This window comes from Grampus griseus (assembly GCF_964374135.1).
Source record: "Grampus griseus genome assembly, chromosome: 11".
Classification (NCBI taxonomy): Eukaryota; Metazoa; Chordata; class Mammalia; order Artiodactyla; family Delphinidae; genus Grampus; species Grampus griseus.
This window is the reverse complement of record NC_139005.1, coordinates 78582743-78601904: the sequence shown is the minus strand read 5'-3', so window position 1 is coordinate 78601904 and position 19162 is coordinate 78582743. Positions and strand designations below refer to the sequence as shown.

Genomic DNA, 19162 nt, shown 5'->3' with positions numbered 1-19162 from the left:
ATTTGCCCTGCTGGCTTCTCCATCACTGGGCGCTGGCATGGTCAACCTGTCTTTTCCAACTGTTTGCCAATAAGCAACACTGAATCACCAATTTTATGGCCACAGATAAACACATTGTCACAAAAACATAGGAGGAACTGATTTAAAGCAGATTATACACGTTTTTCTGGATATTCTTTAGATCTTTAAATCAATGATTTAAAAGAAAAAAAAACTGAACAAAATCCAAAACTTCGTGGAGTTAAATATCCTATCTTCCCCTTTACATACTGGATACTGGAACACTCTCTCCTTAAAGCCAAAATTTCACCTTGTTCATTTTATAAGCTGTCACGTTATGGTCACTCTGATTCTTAACCGTTTTGACCCCCACACCACTTTGGCAGTCTTGGGGGATGCCTCTGGATGCCTCCTTCTAAGGACGTTTTCAAATACATTGAAATACAGTTCTATCCAAAGGTCCACGTATCTCAGTTTAAGAACCCCTAAAATTTCCATCTTCTGATGAGAGTTCACTCAGAAAGAAGTCAAAAGTATTTTATAATTCTAAATAAGAAATATGACTTAAACAATAAGTTTAAACAATATATTCCTGGAAAGGAATATATTCTTTCTTAACACAGAAAAGGCCTACCTAGCAGTTTGCTCATATTATTAATTCTTTGCAGGTGAATATAATAGCGCAGCAGAAGAATCCATGTAATATCCACTTTAATTGGGGTTTCTTCCCCAGTATCTACATTCTCATATATCTCATCACTAGGGAAAGAGAATGTACAGGCAGTCTGGAAGGCAACTTGGTAGTTATCTGAAAGTAAAAAAAAAAAAAAAAAAAAATTGGAATACAAATATGCTTTCCTTGAAAAATAACCATATGTGAAAAAAGAAAAGGAAAACTCATAAACGAAATACTGACGCTTAGGGCTGCATTCAATTAAAAAAAAATTTATATCACAAAAGACACCAAACACAAAGTTAAATGACAAACCATAGACTGAGAAAAGATACTTAGAATACACAAATTATATTTTGTCTACTATGTAATCAATAAGAAAAAGTCAGCTAGTTCAACAGAAACATGGGCAAAAAATTTCAACAGGCAACTCATAGAAAAGGAAACCCAAATGGACAAAATTTTTAGCATAATTAAAAATCAGATAAATGCAATTTAAAATGAAATACCATTTCACATTCCTCAGGAATTAACAGAAACTAAAATCTCAAAATAATAAATATTGTTAATAATGTGAAGAAACCAGAATTCTCATACAGCACTTGTGAAAGCAAATTCCTGGGCAGGGTCTAATAAAATTTTAAATGCAGATACTCATATATGTGTACCAGGAGTCTTGCAGAAGGTACTCATGGCAGCATTGTTTGTATTACCAAAAAATAAGAAAAAGGAAACTTGAATAAATACAGGCATTAATTTGATGGCATTTCAAATGAATTAACTAAATCCATAAGGGAGAAACTATACTCCATGGGACAAATCAGGCCCATGCATGTTTATGTATGACCCATGAGCTAAGAATGGTCTTTATATTTTTAAGTGGTTGAAAAAATTTTAAAAATAGTATTTTGTGACATGTGAAAGTTTATGAAATTCAAATGTCAGTGTCCATAACTAAAGCCTTAATGGAATACAGCCATGTTCATTCATTTACATTTTGTCTATGGTTCCTTTCACATTAACACAGCAGAGTTGAATAGCTACAACAGAGACCACAAAGTGTAAAATATTTACTATTTGGCCCTTTATAAAAACATTTACTGACCCAGACTTTGCTCAAAAAAGATAAAGTGGAGAAAAATACCTAAAGATAATTAATATAGAGACATCAATAGCCTCCACACGAAAACAACAACCAGAAGAAATCTAATGAAAAAATTTTGCAATACCAATAAAAAGGTAAAATATCCAGAAATAAACCTGACAAGAAGTATACAAGATCTATCTAAAGAAAACATTAAAACACTCTTAAGGGACTAATATTTTTTTAAAAGGCATGAACTAAAAAATATAGGACATAAAATATTCTTGGTTAAGATGACTCAATAGAAGAAAAATGTTGTTTCTAAAATAAAATATAAAGGTAATGAAACTCCAATGAAATTATGAGAGAGCTTTTTTAACTAGACAAGCTACTTCCAAAGTAAAAATAAAAAGCCATAAAAGACAAGAAAAACAATTTTGAAAAGAAAGAGTAATGAGTGGGGATTTACTTTAATAGATATTAAATATATTATAAGGCTACAATAATTAAAACTGTGTGGTACTGAAACCTGAATAGACAGATCAATAGGAAATGAGTAAAAAGTACAGAAATAGGGTGGTCATCTGGAAAAACTAAAATTGTATCCATTTGTTATTTTTTATATATTCCAAATAGGTTTCCATAAATTAGTAAAAGGGTCCATGGGAGAACTAATTCATAGTCACAGAATAGGGACAAAACCTTTCTAACTATGACATAAATGCAAAACTTATCAAAGAAAAGTTTAATAATGTATACCATTTAGAAATAAAAAGTTTCTTCATGGGACAGAACCACCATAAAGAAGGCTAAATAATAACTGATAATTGAAAAAATATATTTGCAAATAGTATCACAGTTAAAGGGTTGATTTCTATAATTAAGAGCTTCTACAAATGTTTAAAGAAAAGGCAACGGAAAAAAACCAACCCCCCCCACCAAAAAAAAGGGCTTCCCTGGTGGCCCGATGGTTGAGAGTCTGCCTGCTGATGCAGGGGACACGGGTTCATGCCCCAGTCCAGAAAGATCCCACATTCCGCAGAGCGGCTGGGCCCATGAGCCATGGCCGCTGAGCCTGTGCGTCCGGAGCCTGTGTGTCCGGAGCCTGTGCTCCGCAACGGAAGAGGCCACAACAGTGAGAGACCCATGTACCGCAAAAAAAAAAAAAAAAAGAGCAAATCATAGGCAGAGAGTTCACACAAAAGATGCTTAAGCTTAGTCCTAGTAAGATATGTGTAAATTTTTTTTTTTTACATCTTTATTGGACTATAATTGCTTTACAATGGTGTGTTAGTTTCTGCTTTAAAACAAAGTGAATCAGTTACACATATAAATATGTTCCCATATCTCTTCCCTCTTGCGTCTCCCTCCCTCCCACCCTCCCTATCCCACCCCTCTAGGAGGTCACAAAGCACTGAGCTGATCTCCCTGTGCTATGCGGCTGCTTCCCACTATCTATCTACCTTACGTATGGTAGTGTATATATGTCCATTCCACTCTCTCGCTTTGTCACAGCTTACCCTTCCCCCTCCCCATATCCTCAAGTCCATTCTCTAGTAGGTCTGTGTCTTTAGTCCTGTCTTACCCCTAGGTTCTTCATGACATTTTTTTCCTTAAATTCCATATATATGTGTTAGAATACGGTATTTGTCTTTCTTTCTGACTTACTTCACTCTGTATGACAGACTTTAGGTCTATCCACCACATTACAAATAGCTCAATTTCGTTTCTTTTTATGGCTGAGTAATATTCCATTGTATATATGTGCCACATCTTCTTTATCCATTCATCCGATGATGGATGCTTAGGTTGTTTCTGTCTCCGGGCTATTGTAAATAGAGTTGCAATGAACATTTTGGTACATGATTCTTTTTGAATTATGGTTTTCTCAGGGTATATGCCCAGTAGTGGGATTGCTGGGTCATATGGTAGTTCTATTTGTAGTTTTTTAAGGAACCTCCATACTGTTCTCCATAGTGGCTGTACCAATTCACATTCCCACCAGCAGTGCAAGAGTATTCCCTTTACTCCACACCCTCTCCAGCATTTATAGTTTCTAGATTTTTTGATGATGGCCATTCTGACTGGTGTGAGATGATATCTCATTGTAGTTTTGACTTGCATTTCTCTAATGATCAATGATGTTGAGCATTCTTTCATGTGTTTTTTGGCAGTCTGTATATCTTCTTTGGAGAAATGCCTACTTAGGTCTTCTGCCTATTTTTGGATTGGGTTGTTTGTTTTTTTGTTATTGAGCTGCATGGGCTGCTTGTATATTCTGGAGATTAATCCTTTGTCAGTTGCTTCATTGGCAAATGTTTTCTCCCATTTGGAAGGTTACCTTTTCACCTTGTTTATGGTTTCCTTTGATGTGCAAAAGCTTTTAAGTTTCATTAGGTCCCATTTGTTTATTACTGTTTTTATTTCCATTTCTCTAGGAGGTGGGTCAAAAAGGATCTTGCTGTGATGTATGTCATAGAGTGTTCTGCCTATGTTTTCCTCTAAGAGTTTGATAGTGTCTGGCCTTACATTTAGGTCTTTAATCCATTTTGAGTTTATTTTTGTGTATGGAGTTAGGGAGTGTTCTAATTTCATTCTTTTACATGGAGCTGTCCAGTTTTCCCAGCACCACTTATTGAAGAGGCTGTCCTTTCTCCAATGTACATTCCTGCCTCCTTTATCAAAGATAAGGTGACCATATGTGCATGGGTTTATCTCTGGGCTTTCTATCCTGTTCCATTGATCTATATTTCTGTTTTCGTGCCACTACCATACTGCCTTCATTACTATAGCTTCGTAGTAAAGTCTGAAGTCCGGGAGCCTAATTCCTCCAGCTCCGTTTTTTGTTCTCAAGTTTGCTTTGGCTATTAGGGGTCTTTTGTGTTTCCATACAAATTGTGAAAAAATTTTTTCAGTTCTGTGAAAAATGCCAGTGGTAGTTTGATAGGGATTGCATTGAATCTCTAGATTACTTTGAGTAGTAGAGTCATTTTCACAATGTTGATTCTTCCAATCCAAGAACATGGTATATGGCTCTATCTATTTGTATCATCTTTAATTTCTTTCAACAGTGTCTTATAAATTTCTGCATACAGGTCTTTTGTCTCCTTAGGTAGGTTTATTCCTAGATATTTTATTCTTTTTGTTGCAATGGTAAATGGGAGAGTTTTCTTGATTTCACTTTCAGATTTTTCATCTTTAGTGTATAGGAATGCCAGAGATTTCTGTGCATTAATTTTGTATCCTGCTACTTTACCAAATTCATTGATAAGCCCTAGTAGTTTTCTGGTAGCATCTTTAGGATTCTCTATGTATAGTATCATGTCATCTGCAAACAGTGACAGCTTTACTTCTTCTTTTCCGATTTGGATTCCTTTTATTTCCTTTTCTTCTCTGATTGCTGTGGCTAAAACTTCCAAAACTATGTTGAATAAGAGTGGTGAGAGTGGGCAACCTTGTCTTGTTCCTGATCTTAAAGGAAATGCTTTCAGTTTTTCACCATTGAGGACAATGTTGGCTGTGGGTTTGTCATATATGGCCTTTATTATGGTGAGGAAAGTTCCCTCTATGCCTACTTTCTGCAGGGTTTTTATCATAAATGGGTGTTGAATTTTGTCAAAAGCTTTCTCTGCATCTATTGAGATGATCATATGGTTTTTCTCCTTCAATTTGTTAATATGGTGTATCACGTTGATTGATTTGTGAATATTGAAGAATCCTTGCATTCCTGGAATAAATCCCACTTGACCATGGTGTATGATCCTTTTAATGTGCTGTTGGATTCTGTTTGCTAGTATTTTGTTGAGGATTTTTGCATCTATGTTCATCAGTGATATTGGCCTGTAGTTTTCTTTCTTTGTGATATCCTTGCCTGGTTTTGGTATCAAGGTGATGGTGGCCTCATAGAATGAATTTGGGAGTGTTCCTCCCTCTGCTATATTTTGGAAGAGTTTGAGAAGGATAGGTGTTACCTCTTCTCCAAATGTTTGATAGAGTTCGCCTGTGAAGCCATCTGGTCCTGGGCTTTTGTTTGTTGGAAGATTTTTAATCACAGTTTCAATTTCAGTGCTTGTGATTGGCCTGTTCATATTTTCTATTTCTTCCTGATTCAGTCTTGGCAGTTGTGCATTTCTAAGAATTTGTCCGTTTTTTCCAGGTTGTACATTTCATTGGCATAGAGTTGCTTGTAGTAATCTCTCATGATGTTTTGTATTTCTGCAGTGTCAGTTGTTACTTCTTTTTCATTTCTAATTCTATTGATTTGAGTCTTCTCCCTTTTTTCATGATGAGCCTGGCTAATTGTTTATCAATTTTTTTTATCTTCTCAAAGAACCAGCTTTTAGTTTTATTGATCTTTGCTATTGTTTCCTTCATTTCTTTTTCATTTATTTCTGATCTGATTTTTATGATTTCTTTCCTTCTGCTAACTTTGGGGGTTTTTTGTTCTACTTTCTCTAATTGCTTTAGGTGCAAGGTTAGGTTGTTTATTCGAGATGTTTCCTGTTTCTTAAGGTAGGATAGTATTGCTATAAACTTCCCTCTTAGAACTGCTTTTGCTGCATCCTATAGGTTTTGGGTCATCGTGTCTCCACTGCCATTTGTTTCTAGGTATTTTTTGATTTCCTCTTTGATTTCTTCAGTGATCACTTCGTTATTAAGTAGTGTTTTGTTTAGCCTCCGTGTGTTTGTATTTTTTACAGATCTTTTCCTGTAATTGATATCTAGTCTCATAGCATTGTGGTAAGAAAAGATACTTGATACAATTTCAATTTTCTTAAATTGACCAAGCCTTGATTTGTGACCCAAGATATGATCTACCCTGGAGAATGTTCCATGAGCACTTGAGAAAAATGTTTATTCTGTTGTTTTTGGATGGAATGTCCTATAAATATTAATTAAGTCCATCTTGTTTAATGTATCATTTAAAGCTTGTGTTTCCTTATTTTCATTTTGGATGATCTGTCCATTGGTGAAAGTGGGGTGTTAAAGTCCCCTACTATGAATGTGTTACTGTCGATTTCCCCTTTTATGGCTGTTAGTATTTGCCTTATGTATTGAGGTGCTCCTATGTTGGGTGCATAAATATTTACAATTGTTATATCTTCTTCTTGGATCGAGCCCTTGATCATTATGTAGTGTCCTTCTTTGTCTCTTCTAATAGTCTTTATTTTAAAATCTATTTGGTCTGATATGAAAATTGCTACTCCAGCTTTCTTTTGGTTTCCATTTGCATGGAATATCTTTTTCCATCCCCTTACTTTCAGTCTGTATGTGTCTCTAGGTCTGAAGCGGGTCTCTTGTAGACAGCATATATATGGGTCTTGTTTTTGTATCCATTCCGCCAATCTGTGTCTTTTGGTGGGAGCATTTAGTCCATTTACATTTAAGGTAATTATCGATATGTATGTTCCTATTCCCATTTTCTTAATTGCTTTGGGTTCGTTATTGTAGGTCTTTTCCTTCTCTTGTGTTTCTTGCCTAGAGAAGTTCCTTTAGCATTTGTTGTAAAGCTGGTTTGTTGGTGCTGAACTCTCTCAGCTTTTGCTTGTCTGTAAAGGTTTTAATTTCTCCATCAAATCTCAATGAGATCCTTGCTGGGTAGAGTAATCTTGGTTGCAGGTTTTTCTCCTTCATCACTTTAAATACGTCCTGCCAGTCCCTTCTGGCTTGCAGAGTTTCTGCTGAAAGATCAGCTGTTAACCTTATGGGGATTCTCTTGTGTGTAATTTGTTGTTTTTCCCTTGCTGCTTTTAATATGTTTTCTTTGTATTTAATTTTTGATAGTTTGATTAATATGTGTCTTGGCGTATTTCTCCTTGGATTTATCCTGTATGAGACTCTCTGTGCTTCCTGGACTTGATTAACTATTTCCTTTGCCATATTAGGGAAGTTTTCAACTATAATCTCTTCAAATATTTTCTCAGTCCCTTTCTTTTTCTCTTCTTCTTGAACCCCTATAATTCGAATGTTGGTGCGTTTAATGTTGTCCCAGAGGTCTCTGAGACTGTCCTCAGTTCTTTTCATTCTTGTTTCTTTATTCTGCTCTGAAGTAGTTATTTCCACTATTTTATCTTCCAGGTCTCTTATCCCTTCTTCTGCCTCAGTTATTCTTCTATTGATCCCATCTAGAGTATTTTTAATTTCACTTATTGTGTTGTTCATCATTGCTTGTTTCATCTTTAGTTCTTCTAGGTCCTTGTTAAATGTTTCTTGCATTTTGTCTATTCTATTTCCAAGATTTTGGATCATCTTTACTATCATTATTCTGAATTCTTTTTCACATAGACTGCCTATTTCCTCTTCATTTGTTAGGTCTGGTGGGTTTTTATCTTGCTCCTTCCTCTGCTGTGTGTTTTTCTGTCTTCTTATTTTGCTTATCTTACTGTGTTTTGGGTCTCCTTTTTGTAGGCTGCAGGTTCGTAGTTCCCGTTGTTTTTGGTGTCTGTCCCCAGTGGCTAAAGTTGGTTCAGTGGGTTGTGTAGGCTTCCTGGTGGAGGGGACTAGTGCCTGTGTTCTGGTGGATGAGGCTGGATCTTGTCTTTCTGGTGGGCAGGTCCACGTCTGGTGGTGTGTTTTGGGGTGTCTGTGGACTTATTATGATTTTAGGCAGCCTCTCTGCTAATGGGTGGGGTTGTGTCCCTGTCTTGCTAGTTGTTTGGCATAGGGTGTCCAGCACTGTAGCTTGCTGGTCGTTGAGTGAAGCTGGGTGCTGGTGTTGAGATGGAGATCTCTGGGAGATTTTCGCCATTTGATATTATGTGGAGCTGGGGGGTCTCTTGTGGACCAGTGTCCTGAAGTTGGCTCTCCCACCTCAGTGGCACAGCACTGACTCCTGGCTGCATCACCAAGAGCCTTTCATCCACACGGCTCAGAATAAAAGGGAGAGAAAGGAAAGAAAGGAAAGAAAGGAAAGAAAGAAAGAAAGAAAGAAAGAAAGAAAGAAAGAAAGAAAGAAAGAAAGAAAGAAAAAAAGAATAAAGTTATTAAAATTAAAAATATTAATAAAAAAAACGGATGGATAGAACCCTAGGACAAATGGTGGAAGCAAAGCTATACAGACAAAATCTCACACAGAAGCATACACATACACACTCACAAAAAGAGAAAAAGGGGAAAAAAATCATAAATCTTGCTCTCAAATTCCACCTCCTCAATTTGAAATGATTTGTTGTCTATTCATGTGTTCCACAGATGCAGGGTACATCAAGTTGATTGTGGACCTTTAATCCACTGCTTCTGAAGCTGCTGGGTGAGATTTCCCTTTCTCTTCTTTGTTCTCACAGCTCCTGGGCGCTCAGTTTTGGATTTGGCCCCGCCTCGGCGTGTAGGTCGCAGGAGGGCGTCTGTTCTTCGCTCAGACAGGACGGGGTTAAAGGAACAGGTGCTTCGTGGACTCTGGCTTACTCAGGCCGGGGGGAGGGAGGGGTACGGAGTGTGGGGCGAACCTGCAGCGGCAGAGACCAGCGTGACTTTGCACCAGCCTGAGGCGCGCCGTGCGTTCTCCTGGGAAAGTTGTCACTGGATCCCGGGACCCTGGCAGTGGAGGGCTGCACAGGCTCCCCGGAAGGGGGGTGTGGATAGTGACCTGTGCTCGCACACAGGCTTCTTGGTGGAGGCAGTAGCGGCCTTAGCGTCTCATGCCCGTCTCTGGGGTCCGCGCTTTTAGCCGCGGCTCACGCCCGTCTCTGGAGCTCCTTTCAGCAGCGCTCTTAATCCCCTCACCTCGCACACCAGGAAACAAAGAGGGAAGAAAAAGTCTCTTGCCTCTTCGGCAGGTCCAGACTTTTCCCTAGACTCCTTCCTGGTTAGCCGTGGTGCACTAGCCCCCTTCAGGCTGTGTTCACGCTGCCAACCCCAGTCCTCTCCCTGCGCTCCGACCGAAGCTGGAGCCTCAGCTCCTAGCCCCGCCCACCCCAGCGGGGGAGCAGACAAGCCTCTCGGGCCGGTGAGTGCCGGTCAGCACCCATCCTCTGTGTGGGAATCTCTCTGCTTTGCCCACCGCACCCCTGTTGCTGTGCTCTCCTCCGCAGCTCCAGCTCCAAAGCTTTCCCCCTCCGCCACCCACAGTCTCAGCCCGTGAAGGGGCTTCCTAGTGTGTGGAAACCTTTCCTCCTTCACAGCTCCCTCCCACTGGTGCAGGTCCCATCCCCATCCTTTTGTCTCTGTTTATTCTTATTTTTTTTGCCCTACCCAGGTACGTGGGGACTTTCTTGCCTTTTGGGAGGTCTGAGGTCTTCTGCCAGTGTTCAGTAGGTGTTCTGTAGGACTTGTTCCACGTGTAGATGTATTTCTGGTGTATCTGCGGGGAGGAAGGTGATCTCCGTGTGTTACTCTTCTGCCATCTTCCCCTCGTCCAGATGTGTAAATTAAAATTAAATCTTCCCTTCCTACTATATTGACAAAGGTTTAAAATTTTTTATAATATACCTGTATCAACAAAGGTATGGGGAAAAATGACCTTTTATTAATTACTGGCAGGAAAACAAATTGGCATAACCTTTATGGAAGGTGTTTTGCAAACCTTATCAAAATTACAAATGATTCTACCCTTTGATCCAGAAATTTTCCTTATGGGAATTGACCCAATCAATATACTAGCTTATGAACAAAATTTTATACATATATAATTATACATATACTATATATATAAATCATATACATATGACATTTATAAATGTACATATATATCATATATGTGCAAAACTTTGTACATAGATTAGTATATCTATTGGGTCAATAGATATATATGGGAGATATATATATATATATATATATATATATATATATATATATCTCCCATATATATCTAGAGCAAATTTGTATGTAATAGCAAAAGGGTAGAAACAACCTAAATATCAAAGGAAGACTAATTATGGTGCATCTTTATAAAGATTATGCAACAATAAAAAGAAGCTACGTATTGATTTGAAAAGAACTGCCAACAGATACACTTACATTAGGTTGAAGAAAAGCAATGAGGAAGGAGCATAAAATTATGCATACTAATGGCTATACTGTTATTTGTTTTTTGTTGTTGTTGTTGTTTGTTTGTTTTTATGCAGTACACCGGCCTCTCACTGTTGTGGCCTCTCCGGCTGCGGAGCACAGGCTCCGGATGCGCAGGCTCAGCAGCCATAGCTCACGGGCCCAGCCGCTCTGCGGCACGTGGGATCTTCCCAGACCAGGGCACGAACCCGTGTCCCCTGCATCGGCAGGCGGACTCTCAACCACTGTGCCACCAGGGAAGCCCTATTATTTGTGTTTTTAAGGGAAAAATATATCAGTGTATTAGTGTGCACCATATTGGTTCACTCAACATTTTTCCTAATCTCTGAATGTGCTTACCTATATTGAAGAAGTTGCAGAGATAAAAATCTCATTTCTGAGGTTTCCTTGCAGCTAGGGCCCTGGATGAGATTTAGGTATCACCAATTCAGTGCATTCACGAAAGACCTGAAGTTGGCACTGTGCTAAGTGGTGCGGAAGACAAGAGTCAAAGCATCTTTTGCTTGTGTGGATTCTGGCAGAGGTGGTGTGGTTGGTGAGGCTGCAGCTAGAGCAGAGTCTTCCTACTTTGCAGGCAGATTTCTGATTCTACAGCTCCCCTTATGCTATGGTCTGAACGTTTGTGTTCCCACCCTCCTGAAATTCGTATGTTGAAATCCTAACCCCCCAAGGTGATGGTATTAGTGCCTTTATAAAAGAGGCTCCAGAGAGCCCTAGCCCTTTCCACCATGTGAGGACAAAGCAAGAAGGCACCATCTATGCACCAGAAAGCGGGCCCTCACCAGACACTGAATCTGCTGGTGCCCTGATACTGGACTTCTAACCTCCAAACCTGTAAGAAATACATTTCTGTTGTTTATATATAAGCTACCCAGTCTGTGGTATTTTCTTATAGCAGCACGAACAGACTAAGACACTTTATAAAACAAAAGAAAACAAAAACCTGCATTGCCTTGGTGATCCAGCTATGTATGGCTTAGTCATTTCTGGATGCTCAGCCTGGAATTTGTTTCTTTAGCCCTCACAGGGATTTTGAAAGTCCTTTAATAAACCTCCTCCTGCTTAAACGAATCGGAGTGGATTCTGTCCTCTGTAACAGAACCTTGACAGTTTGTATAAGCATGTGATATCTCTGGTAGAGAACACAGGAAACCAATTGTGGTAGGCAGAATAATGGTTCCCTAAAGATTTCCATGCCCTAATCCCCAGAACCTGTGAAAATGTTAGGTTACAGGGCAAAGGAGAATTAAGGTTGCAGATGGAATTAAGGTTGCCTGTCAACTAACCTTGAAATGGGGAGATTATCCTACGTTATCCATGTGGGCTTAGTGTAATCATAGGGGTCTTTATATGTAGAAAAGGGAAACAGAAGACTGAGTGTATCAGAGTCAGAGAGACTGAAGATGCTACTCTGATGGCTTGGAAGCTACAGGAAGGGGCCACAAGCCAAGAAACTCAGGTGGTCTCTAGAAGCCGAAAAAGCTTAGGAAACATTCTCCCCCAATGCCTCCAGAGGAATGTAGCCCTGCTGACACCTTAATTTTAGCCCAGTAAGGCCTATTTTGGACTTCAGAACTCCAGAACTGTAAGATAATATATTGTGTTGCTTTAAGCCACTAAATTTATGGTTGTTACAGCAGGAATAGGACCTTAATATTCTGACAACACTGACTGCCTCTGGGGAGGAGAACTGAGGCACTTGCAGAGAAGATGGAAGGGAGACATTCTCTCCATACCCTTATATGACTTTTGAGTTGTGAGTCTTGAAAATAAATTACCTATGCAAAAAATTGAACTAAATTAAAAGAAAAAAAGAACCTCGATACATATTTGGCCAATGTCATTTGGTCTTTTTTTTTTTAAGATTTATTTATTTTTGGCTGTGTCGGGTCTTAGTTGCGGTATGCAGGATGTGTGTTGAGGCATGTGGGTGGGATCTTTCGTTGCGGCACGCGGGCTTCTCTCTAGTTACGGCATGTGGGTTGTCTCTCTCTAGTTGTGCGAGTTCCAGAGCATGCGGGCTCTGTAGTTTGCGGCATGTAGGCTCCCTAGCTGAGGCGCACGAGCTCAGTAGTTGTGGTGTACGGGCTTAGGTGCCCCGCGGCATGTGGGATCTTAGTTCCCTGACCAGGGATCAAACCAGCGTCCCCTGCATTGGAAGGTGGATTCTTTACTAATGGACCACCAGGGAAGTCCCTGTCATTTGGTCTTTAACGTCACAGAGAAAAATTAAGGCCAGTTCAATTTCTGTTCCTTTGTAGAAGGTCTTTTTCTGACTGTTTACAATTTTTTCCTTCCTCTTTATAATCCAAAAATGATGCCAAAATTTGTCCAGGTGTCATCTGTGCTGTCTTTAAATTTATCTTCAGAAGAATTTCTTGGAGGGACAGTCCCTTATACCCTGCATTGAAGAGTATCCCTTTGCAACAGTTTCCACTATCCCCAGCCAGATCTGCATGCTTTCACTGGTTCTGGGCCAGTATTTATGCTTATTTCCCTGCATCATTCAGGAGGTGTGAATTCCAACCTCACAGTCTTAGGTGGTTTCTGACTTCTCCCCTGTGGTTGCTTTTTGGCCCTCACTGGGCACTTGGCATGTTGCTCTGCAGCTATGCAGGCCAGTGGGCAGCGTACTTCTAGTCCTCAATTTGTGGACAAGCTCTCTCTGAACGCCAATGTTATGCAGTTAGCTAGGTTCTGACTTTCCCTACCTGCGGGGCCCTCTTTCCAGACCCCTTCTTTCACCAGGCATTCAAGTCCGAGCCCTGGCTGTTCCTGCTCCAGTGACTGCTCAGCTGCAGCTCTTGCTTAAAATTTCTCATTTTACTTTGGTGACTTGGGATCTCCCTTTCCTGATTTCATGCTCAGCTATAAATTAAAACAATTTTGGTTCTATTTTATCCAGCCTTGTAATAGGTTTGTATTGGGGAGGGCAGAAGTATCTTTCATGCCAGCTCAGGCCAACAGGTTGACCAGAAGTATCGATTCTGCATTTTGATTTCCTGGTAAAACTTATTTATCACACCCAACACAACGATCCAGGGCACTGCCTTTAGAATTGTATAGATGAGGGTCTATATTAGCCGTGAACCATCACCCAGAGTTCAATACCTCTCCCAGCACCTTGCCTCATTTAATAAATGTGCATAGTGACACTCTCACAGGACTTTCCTAAAGGATAAATGAAATCACACAAGAAAGCACCAGCACACAGCATCAGGAGTGACTGCTTAGGCTCTGCTAAGAGTTTCAAACCATCTTGTTAGATTTCCTTTGGTTCCTTCAAGGGTCAATCTTCCTCTGAGTCTTCAGGATAGCATCCCATTGCGTTCATGTGGCAATATTTTCTCACATGTGCCATCTGTTGTTTCTTATTTTCTCACTGTTGACTCTATCTAGAATAGGGTCTCTTCATGCCTTGTGTCTGACAGTAGAGAGTGGAGAACGTATGCTCTGCCCTTGGTCATGGTACCGTCCTTTCTCAGATTTACATGCTCCAAGGGCAGAGCTCTGAGTGGAACATCTAGACTCTTGCAGACATCGGCCCAGGACAGCTCTGCTTCGCTGAGGATGGTTCTCATCATACCCCCATTGTATGAATTGCTGACACTCTGGATTGATACAGCACATATACACACACATGCTCATACACACACACACACAAAATCACTGTTGTAAACATGAATGATTTATCTCCATTCTCACCTGTACATGGTTTAATTATTCAGGATTTGAGGATATAATGTGTCTCCCTAGTTCCCCACCACTATGGGAAATTGTGTCTCAGAGGAATAGAAAAAGCCAAGAGAGCAGTAGAGGAATGACATCCCAGTTTTTACTTGGCATTGACCCATGTCTCTGAGCCAGGGGCAAGGCAGTATGGGAAAGACAAATCATTTTTTTTTCAGGATGGACGGTTTTCTCTGTTTCAAGAGGCAAAGCATGTACTTGTTGATTCTCGGTCAGTCGATTCTCAGTTCTGCTCCATAGATCTCTATGTTCTGACAGTACGTTCATCAACATTGATTTTTGGAATGACACGTATTTATATTTTTCCATATATCAAGTGTATTTAGTTGTGAGAGGCTGCATCTGGAATCACTAATCCTAAATGTTGCTTTTAATTCAAAGTGTATTATAGAATTTAATAATTTTTAATCCTAGCTGAATTTTTTATTAAGCCCACAGGAAAATCAAGACAAAAAGATGGTGTATATTTGAATATAACTGGGCCCAAAGTAGACATGGAGTAAATGGTTTTTTGCATTCAATCTAAATATGGTCTCAGCATCATTTCAGGGTCTCTATTCCTACAAGACAATGTAAAAGAAACCTCAATAAATTGGACCAGCTACAACACTCAATTCTCTTATTGTTCTATAGACATCATACAATTGCTCTCTGGTTCTGGCAAGATGATCTATATTCCATCCTCCACACGTGACTGGTCTATTTTGTCACCATGCTTCTCTGATTGTCAACTGCTCTGCTGAGAAGATGAGCTCCCCCTCCTATCTGGTATCCATGCCTCCAATTCATTTGTATCTGCCCCACATGTACTTCTTCCAGAAAAAAAAGTTCCTCATAAACTCATATGCACACCCCACCTGTGTCCAGCTTTAGATTAAAATACATTAATCTGCCTCCGCTAATTAATATGGTCCTCTTAAAAGCTGCATTTATATAATTTCAAAGTAGATGCCTGTTCTGATGGCCAAAAACTGGAAGCTCGTGGAAGGCAAGACCCACTCCCTTGGTGTGTTCTGTGACTCCTCCCTCCCTCTGGACAGAAATATCTGGTACAGGGCTCTGCACACAAAAACAATGAATATCATTTACCACATCGTGTACAGGTCAATGCTAGTGAAGGTAAATCACTGAGGGGGTTTTCTCCTGCATGCTAATATATGCTAATGCAAGGAAAATCAAACAATTTTAATTTGTTATTGTTGCCCTTTAGCGATTCATTATAATATGAACCTCACTGCCATCTGGGTATTTGCAGCAATCAGTTGGGGATTCAATATTTCCTTCCAACCCAAATACTGAAGTGAGGGAAATCATAACATGAATTAATGATCAGTCTGCTAGGAAAATACTGGAGGGCAAAATTATTATTCTTAAGGCAAAATACAAAATGAATTGGACTTTAAAATTTGGTCATTTCAAATTACTATCTTGGTACAACAGTAAAGGAGTGCTAATGGTACAAATTGAAAACTGAAAATTGGAAGATGCTAGGAAAACCACTGAAATAGAAAAGTAAAGCATAACTTCTAGTAATAAGCAGAGCCGAGATGAAGACTACCTGCCCATCTGGATCAACTAAGATCATCTGGTTAGGGGATGCCATTGCCCACGGGTGACATTACTAACTGATCACCGCAGCACCTTTTCCAGTGTTTCCATATAGAAGTTCAGAATTCTTCTCAGGTGGCTACCAGCCATAGATTGAACGTGTCATAAGTGATAGTCTGGATTACCACTCCACAAACATTCACACCCCTCTTCCTTCCTCTACAGGCAGAGTCTAATTCCCTGCCTCACTGGTATTGGACTTGGCCATATGACTTGCTATGCCTAATGGGATTTAATGAGGCCTTTCTTAGGCCTCAAGTGTGCTTCTGTGCTTGGTCTTGGTCTTGTGCTCTGGTTTATACCCTGAGAACAGCAGGCCCCAGGTAGCCACAGCCTCTTTAGCCTGGGTCTCATAACAAATGTACACAGAGGACACCTGAACTCAGCCTGCAGCCTGAAGCAGAACACATGAGACAAGTAAGAGAATGAAGTCATGTTGTTCTAGCCACTGAGTTTTAGGGTCGTTCGGTACACAGTATAATTTTGCCAGTAACTGATTAATACAGCATTTTAGGTGAAACTTATTTGTTATCCCTGGCCTAAAGACTGGTAAAACAAGAAAATGTCTAGGATAAAGTAGACAGACGTTTCAGAGGTAATACGGGGCCATTATGAAAAAGAAATAGCCATGTTGGAGGCCATGTTCAGCCACGTTGAATCACAGTCTTAAGGTTTTCAGATTTTAGTCTTATCCATAAATAAATCTAATTCACACAGTCTTCAGATTAGGACAAATGAGGCTGAGAGAAATGAAATGGTTTGACAGGATCGAGGCATAAGTTGAACCCTCTTCATTATTAATATTGCATTCTCTTTGTAGCAAAACAATAATGTGTGCTTCTAAGAGGACTGCCTTCCTGGCATTCTGAACCAGGGAGAACTGAGTTGACGAGCAGTGTCAAGAGAAAAAAGCGGCGACCAGCCCCTGCTGCCAGCCTGCCCTGCTTTGTCCCCTGGGAGCCTGTCTATGGGGACTCTAAGGAAGGCCATGCACCCAGTCTGAGATCCAGGCCACGGTCCGGAAATCCGATGAAGCAAAATCCTACTAGGCACGAAGGCAATAAAAACCAGGAAACAACACCTTGGCATAAAAATCCACCTGATGGTTTAACCTCAGGGCAAACCATTTTCAGGTTGGAAAACAGTCTGGGCCACCTATTCTTCAGGAGAGAGTCACGAAGGAGATGATTTCAGACACAACTCTTCAGCTAAGGCTGACTTAACCTCAACCAGCAGAGTAAGCTACTGCGTATAGGTGTGATTTCAGAGGCTTTAGGAAGACTGTTCCCACCCCCATCAGGTTAAAGTTAACACTTTCATTCCCTTTGGCGCAATGCTCACCTAATGCCAAGCAAAATTAGACACTGTTATTCCTAAAATATCCTTCTGGAAGTAAGATTCCAGTACGTGGCTCCTTAGAACCTACCTAAGTGTTTAGCACACAAGAAGCACTCAATAGATATTTCTTGAATGATGAAAGGGCAAACGCGTAAGTGATTGTTCAATATCTATGTTACTGCTGACCTGACTTGGAGGTTTACATTATAGTTTACTATCCAACAAAGGCGTCATAAGTAAGAAAAAACATAGCAGTAAGGTAAAGTTTAAATTCCACTAACCTCTCATTCATTCATTTAACAAATATTAATATCAAATGCCGGCTATGTGTAAGCAATGTGTGATTTTCTGTAGACAGAGCAGCAAATCAAATAGCTAAAGCCCCTGCTCTCAGGAAGCTGACAATAGTTTAATAAGAGAAATAGTTTAAACATGCACAGGCACACACACACACACACACACACACACACACACACACACACACAAATATAAAAGAACTAATAAAAAGGACAGGGAGCCATATGAGAGTGTAAGAGTGAGTACACATTTCAGAGGATCAGAGAAGGTCCCTCAAATAAATAATCCCAAAAGGTCTCATTTGAAATGTGTGAACTGGAAAATAAACAGACATCAGGAAATACCATTTTTTCACAGAGCCCTACATCTGAAATGCAGCAGCAGATGGAGTATCATGTATGTATGTACAGTGAGCTGAGGCCCCTATATTTTAGCAGCTAGATCCTAAGAACCCATCCTCTCCCAGAGGTTCCCCAAACTATTGTCCTTTTTAAGTTAAAATCTCTATAATTAAACCTCTGAAACTTGATTACACATGACATATATTACAATTTTATAAAATGCCTAACATTCAAACATACCAAGCAAATAATCTGTGTACGAAGACAAAAGATCCATGGTGGCAAATTCTGGGATATTCAGTAATGCCTGTTGACTAACTTTATCAGTTTTATCATTTGTCTTTCCGATAAGTAGGTTGATTGCCAGCACAGCCTCACTGACCTAAAATTAATGCACAATTAGAGTTCATAAATGCAAGCTTTCTGATTCATAGAGTATCCATTAGGTAAATAATGTGAAAAAGCAAATTCATAAAATAACATTTGGTACACATTAGGGAAAAAAATAAAGACAAACTGAAAAACAATATGTGATCCCCCAACATGTAGTATACACCATAGTCAAACAAATCATGACTGTTGACAATTTAATCAATAAATAAGTCATTTTGAATAGGCTACCTCCTGTAGCTATGACAGATACTTGCCAAAATGTGTGTCAAATATGTGCACATGTGTATCTCCCATTATTTTCATTAAAGAAAAGTGGAATCAAACCAAGTCTGGCTAATAGCGATTAAAAACACCACACATATAAAGAGCACTTCTAATCTTCCCAAAGAAACATCATTGGTGCAAATCCCAAAGAACGTGATATTTTCCCTTCTCTTGTATCAATACATTGTTTTGCCTTAACAGATGTGACGATAAAAAGAAGAGTTAAATAAAACTCACACCAACCTGTGCAGCAGCTCTTATTGCAATCCAGGCAAATAAACTGTGCATTTCAGATTTATTTACTGTTGGTTCTTTAATAGAACTATGCCTTCCGGGAAGAGCCTAAAAAATAGGGCAAATGTTTTATGATAAAGATAGATAAAGATATCATAAAGTTTCGTGATAGAT

The 19162-nt window shown here is 39.6% G+C and overlaps 1 protein-coding gene across 1 annotated transcript in view; it reads right to left on the bottom strand.

The window, feature by feature from the left end:
- CFAP54 (cilia and flagella associated protein 54) overlaps positions 1 to 19162 on the bottom strand; it is a gene marked incomplete at its 3' end in the record, with an annotated part of 310342 nt that overhangs the window by 65404 nt on the left and 225776 nt on the right. Inside the window, exons 60-62 of the mRNA XM_082667031.1 lie at positions 18998 to 19096; positions 18338 to 18479; positions 635 to 808 (exon numbers count right to left, since the gene is read on the bottom strand). Of these exons, the coding sequence (XP_082523157.1) occupies positions 635 to 808; positions 18338 to 18479; positions 18998 to 19096 (415 nt within the window). The remainder of the gene's footprint in view (positions 1 to 634; positions 809 to 18337; positions 18480 to 18997; positions 19097 to 19162) is intronic.